We start from the raw sequence: 6,129 nt of genomic DNA on the forward strand, positions 1-6,129 counted from the left end.
TGTTCCGCTCGAAACGTCTCACCATAGGGCCAAAGCTCTTACTGTACAAGACTATGATCTTGCCAGTCCTCATGTATTCCTCGGAAACTTGGGTTCTTAGCAAGAAAAATTGCGAACTCTTGGCCGCGTTCGAGAGAAGAATCCTCCGAAGAATTTTTGGCCCCCTACATGAGGATGGACGATTCCGTAGCCTACACAATGACGAAATCTATGAGCGATACCATGACCGTCCGGTTGTGGATAAAATTCGGCTCAATAGGTTACGGTGGGCGGGTCACTTAATCCGTATGGATGAGGATGATCCCACCCGGAAAGTCTATAAGGGCAATATCTATGGTAGGAAAAGAAGACAAGGCAGACCCTGCCTAAGATGGAGCGATGGCGTGGGCCAGGACGCCAGACAGCTTTTAGGGATATCGAATTGGTGGACCTCGGCGCAAAACCGGGATGTCTGGAGTTCCTTATTAAGGCAGGCCTAGACCGGATACCGGTTGTTGCGCCTTTGATGATGATGATGATAATATCTACGGTTGTAATATGTGCGTATGGCTTGTAGTTTTAACAAATATGAAGGAATATAGCTATATACGGATGACATGAAAAATAGATTCTCAAGTTTTTTTAATATTGTTTATTGTACTCTAAAGGTCCTTTTTAAGATTTTGTGTAAAAGAATACCTTACTAAAATCGATTCACTGTTTGCCTGTATGTCACATGCACTTTTCTCCAAAACGGATAACCGATCCAAACCAAATTTGGTGGACAGTGGGAACTATGAAATCCCACGCATACAGGGAGTGACACACATTTATTTGGAGGGGATATCTATATATATATAATATATATATATATATAATAATGGTGTAGGGTATAAAATGAAAGGTCTCTGTTAGTGCGAAACTGATGTTAGTTTTGATGTAAATTGTAAAGTGCGTGAGTAAGGAGTCGAAATGTACATACTTAAAGTGAGACGCGGCTTATTTGCGGAAACTACCTAACCCAAGAATCTGAAAAAAATCAGGGTGGCGCGCATAGCTGAAACCTAGGCTTCAAAATATGTGCCATTTCGATATCTGCTCACAGTATAGTAGCATACACAAATCTGGCCATTAACGCCAAAGTCATAGCAGTTCAAACTTAGCAATTTCGCACGAATTTACGAAAGTCATGCAAATAAGAAGCTGACGTCATAATTAACGAGAATAATTGGCATTCGCGTGAAATATTAAAGTCGCATTTATGAAGAATCTACTTCTCCCCAGCCCTTGCAGAACAGTTATGTGAAATTTAAGCCTCGAAAGATTCCCATTCCCATATCTGCTCAAATAAACTTAATAATAGTATATTACCAACTTTTTGGAGTTGACCGGGAAACCCCCCTTAAGTTCATCCTAAGCTTACGCAGGTTCACGTATTAGCATAGAGGGCAGTCTTACGCACAATGGTGCAAAGTTTCGTTTGAATCTTAGATGCTTATCTTAAGCCTTGCAGATAATGCCCTTTTCCGCAATTAAGTGAGCCGGTTTTAAGGTTTTGTGGGAACCTTATTTAAATTGATTCAATGTCTATCTGTCACAACCGATTTGCTTGAAAACGACTGAACCTATTGTGTCGAAATTTGGTGAGAACATGTGGTTTGGAATCCCTTTACATATAGCCAGTGGCGCTATTTTCTACTGCATTTGACGGGGGGTTCCCCATACATGTGAAAGGAGTAAATTTTTTTACAGAATCTGGTCAAGTGTGGTATCAAATGAAAGTGTTTGATTAGTGCTTTTCGAAAATAGTCTTTCTGATATTGAGTTAAAGATAAGGCAGTGAAGGCTCAAAATGCATACCCCAAAAAATAAAACAAGTCTCGTTCTCAGAACCGAAAAATCTGAAAAAATTCACAATGGTGTACCTATACAAAATCTAGCCCTTAAAATATATCCAATACCTGCTCAAATAAAGGTAATAATAGTATATTACCACGTTTTTGGAATTCACCCGAAAACCCCCGTTAAGTTCATTTAATAAATACAAGATTTGACATCAATCTAGATGATAATATCGGACATATGTAATTCTGAAAAGTTTGACTGCAGTGCAACTACTATTAGCAAAGTTATATAAGGTATAAATTTCACATAAATTTATTGCTCTGTAGGACGTGTATGACGCCATCACCATATAAAGTGAAATTGTATGAACGACGGGGTCTATGAGGACATTTGAGTTTGTCTTCTTTGGCTTTTTTTAGATATTGGTATATCAGTTTAAATTATTGGAGACCTACATGTATATGTGTATATATTATATTTATGTGCTATTGAACTTTGCGGGTAGGGTCCAATAAGGTTTAGGAGCTTGTATTCTTTTATAATTCGAAATAGGTTTCTGACATGTTTTTCGTATTTAACAAAGTTCAATATACAATTTCAAAAAAGTACTCCTATTATAACTCCGAGATATTAGAAATTAAACTGATTTCCGTCCGTAACTATTTTCTTTCTGCACAAAACTTGTTCTTCTCACAATGACTGCCAACTGTCTTTTTTTTTCTTATTATTATTATTTTTTCATCTGACGTTTCTCGTCACCTGCTCTGTTCTTCACTCTTGTAGCGAGGTCTGAACTGAGTGGAGAGCGCCGGTGACGTCATCTGTCCGCTGGTATTCGCGACATTCGAAATAAATTTCGAATGCCGCGAATCCTGCCGCGCCGCAAAGGTGGACATGTGTATGTGTAATATATTCGCATATAGGTATGCTTCTGAACACCAGGTAAAGTGGAAATGCTGGAAATTTGTCTATTTAGGATGAGCATAATATTTATGTCTATATCTTATATGTGTATCTTGAAGTTTGAAAAAATATGAAAGAATATTTTTTGCATTCTTAGCTGAGTGCGAATGGAAAAATGTGTTTAGAGAATTCCTCACATAAGATGAACACAAAACTTTCCTAGCTGAAGCGCCCAGCTTCCGGTATCCTAACTTATTCAGTTGCAGTTATCAAATTTAAAACAAAAAATTATAATATGTTGGCAACTATTGCCAACGTTATTCATTTGTTCACTATTTCAATCGCATACTACTCCTGAACCCCAAAGACCTGGCAGGTGGTCACGGCTTTGCCAAAGCATCTGCTAACTTCTTATCTGTGGAAATATATTGAAGTTTAATTATCTTATTTCGTTGACAAGACAATATCATTTTATACTGATATGCTGAAATCTTTTGTAGCTGGTTAGATTATTTGCAATATTAATGCAACTTTTTTGAGAAAATTTATTATATCGCCGGGTTTTTAATTATGAAGAACCTTCATGTGTTTTTCCACTACCTAGGGTAGGATATTAGAAATGAAATAGAACCGTTATTTACCTGCCAGTCATTCTGTCGAAAGTCAAATGTCATGCTGGTTGATTCAATATTCTTTTTTTGCTTTAACCATTGTCCCGTTCACAAGTGGGGTCGGCGCGTCGTGATCGGTTTCGCCATTTGGTTCTATCAATATTCAACATAGTGAATGTTATGGTGAGAAAATCGAAAGCAAAACTAATTTCCAAGTTGCCTTTATCTAACAATACTATTAGTCGGAGAATCTATGACAAGGATCTCAATCATAAATTAATAGAAACAAGTCGAGATACCTGGAGCTGAGTGCTCGGGTATAAAGGTTGTGTGTTCATCTTATGTGGGGAACTCTCTATTCATGGTTTTCCATCCATACATAGCCAAAAATGCAAAATATTCCTTGGTTAATTGATAAATTCCACATATACTTTGTACATACATCTAAAAGATATAAATATTGTGCAAATCGTAAATAAACAAACGTTGCCTATCGAAGTTGATCTAACGCATCTTCGCGCATTTGCACTTTTCTCCGTGCACAAAAGCATATATACATTTACTCAAAGTAAATTGGACACTTCCAGCAAACTTAATTAGCACATACGTGCATATACATACATACGTCTCGTCTCGAGTAATTCCTACTGAAATACAAATAACTGAATACAGTTAAAAAGGAACTAAAATATTCCTATGGAGCCGTCATTTATATGAGTTCACTTTATATGCAATACAAAATTTTAAGTTTCTATAACGGCATTAATAGTAGTTGGATTTCGTTCAAACTTTCCAAAGTTATGCCTTATGTAATATTATCCTATATAACAATGCCAAATCTTGTACTTCTATGATGAAATTAAAGTGGTTTTCGGGTAATTTTTAAAATATAGTAACATGCTATTATTGACTTTATTTGAGCAGATGTCGGAACGGGGGCCCAGATTTCGTATAGATGCTGTTTCCCTTTTGGGGCTCTCACTCCCTTATGTTTCACCCATCAGGAATAAGATCAACCTCGAAAATTACTAACCGAGCTCTTTCAGTTGATACTCCAAATGACCATATTTTGTCGAAACAAAATGTTATACGCCCCTTTCGCATCTATACCCCCTTAAACTCAACAGAAAATGGCGCCACTTGCTATATGTAAAAGGATTCAGAGCACACCTTTTCATCAAATTTTGTGACAATTGGTTCAGACGTTTCCGAGTAAAGCGGGTGTAAAAGATAGACAAACATTGAATCGATTTTAATAAGGTTTTGTGTCACACAAAACTTTAAAAATGAACTATCGTTAACAGCCTTTTGTCCTGTAAAAGCATTATCGAAAGCGGAAAACGGAAAAGTGTATCGGCGTATGTACTGATGATGCTCGATCAATATTTGGCAAATATGAAATAGTACAAAAGTTTGTTTGCAGAAAGCACCGCATTTTATGTGCATCCATTGTAGCATGCATAAGAAAGCGCCTGCGTCTAACCCAATAAACTCTGAATTGGACCAAGAGATAAGAACAGCAGCGTTAAGCCTTATCCCATTTTGTCCACCTAACTTGTATTATTGTATTATAACTCCAGGACACCGAGACCAAAGACTAAACCTGTAAGTGCGCCGTGAACTGAAAAATGTGGAAATCTGTTTTACTTTTCTTGAAATAAATGAATCAAACATATCAAATGAGTCAGTATCAAAATTTCTGTATACATCTTCGCTCTGGTCCAAAGAATTGCCAAAAAGTGAGCCGTGAGATGGAATTTCCGTTTTTCATACAACTCCCAAAAGCTAGTATTTTCTTTTCATGCGTGACCAAATCATTCCGGAAAATCTATCGCGGCCTCCCCTACTTATACATTGTACACTGCACTATCGCCAGAGTAAGTAATAGATACATTTTAAAAGGCAATTTCCGCAATTTCAAACGAGTTAATTCTTGGGTGGGTTATCTGTTGCGATATATTTTTAGACACTATTGTTTCCTTTTGCAGCAATTGTAAGAAAAGCTCCATGGCTGATTTATTAAAATGACGAAATCTATTGTTTAATAAATAATAGACGTAAATATTTTTGAATTAAGATTTAATTAATGCATTCGTGACTATTTTTTTTTCATTTAAATATTAAAGAAATAATGAAATAAAGCAATCAAACGCGGAACAATCCAAACCAATCTACACTTATCCGGATAAAGGTGTTATGATTTTTACATTCTACATTCGTTGCACTAAATTTTCAGTTAACAAATCCAATAAAATATCCAGTTTGACTTCATTCAACTTGTTTTCATTTTCAAGAGATTTCACGGACTTGGTCAGCTTGGCTAGATTGTCATCACTAGAGGCTTGCTCCCCCTTTTTAGACACTTCAATCCAATCACCGTCTATAAAACGAAGTTGTTTATTTTCCAAATTGAGCCAAATATTTTTATAGTCATTGATGTCTTCCTTCACCACCGATGATCCGATATTGCACCGATTCATCCGAATGGGGGTTGGTTTAGGCTCGAATTTTTTAGCAAAAAGAAGCATTTCTGTAAAGCCATATAAAGATTATTTGTAAAAATTTTCACTCATCTTAAAGTTACCTTCTAAAAATAAAGGTCTCACTGTCGATAGTGATGTCCTGCCAATTCTGCAATAGGTGCGAATGCTTAATGTATACCTGTAACTCTCTTTTGGAAGTGTGAAAGTTGACAATTAGTAAACAAAATATTCACATTCACTGCACACCTAAATTTCTCTAACCAAGATGTGGAGTTGATGCCTGTTTACATTATTATGCGCAGGCCTCA

The 6,129-nt window shown here is 36.4% G+C and overlaps 1 protein-coding gene across 3 annotated transcripts; it reads right to left on the reverse strand.

The window, feature by feature from the left end:
• Positions 1–5,400: 5,400 nt before the first annotated feature.
• Positions 5,401–6,129, reverse strand: LOC119652711 (protein chibby homolog 1). Of its 3 annotated transcripts, none has more exons than XM_038056996.1 (2): positions 6,000–6,129; positions 5,401–5,868 (listed from the first exon to the last, which is right to left on the reverse strand). In XM_038056996.1, exon 2 carries the CDS (start codon positions 5,864–5,866, stop codon positions 5,549–5,551), a length of 318 nt encoding a protein of 105 aa, XP_037912924.1. In that variant the 5' UTR covers positions 5,867–5,868; positions 6,000–6,129; the 3' UTR covers positions 5,401–5,548. The 3 variants fall into 3 exon arrangements, with proteins under 3 accessions (XP_037912924.1, XP_037912922.1, XP_037912921.1); XM_038056994.1 differs by having other exon boundaries at positions 5,945–6,102; XM_038056993.1 differs by having other exon boundaries at positions 5,923–6,094.

This window comes from Hermetia illucens, chromosome 3, assembly GCF_905115235.1.
Source record: "Hermetia illucens chromosome 3, iHerIll2.2.curated.20191125, whole genome shotgun sequence".
In the NCBI taxonomy this organism is placed as follows: domain Eukaryota; kingdom Metazoa; phylum Arthropoda; class Insecta; order Diptera; family Stratiomyidae; genus Hermetia; species Hermetia illucens.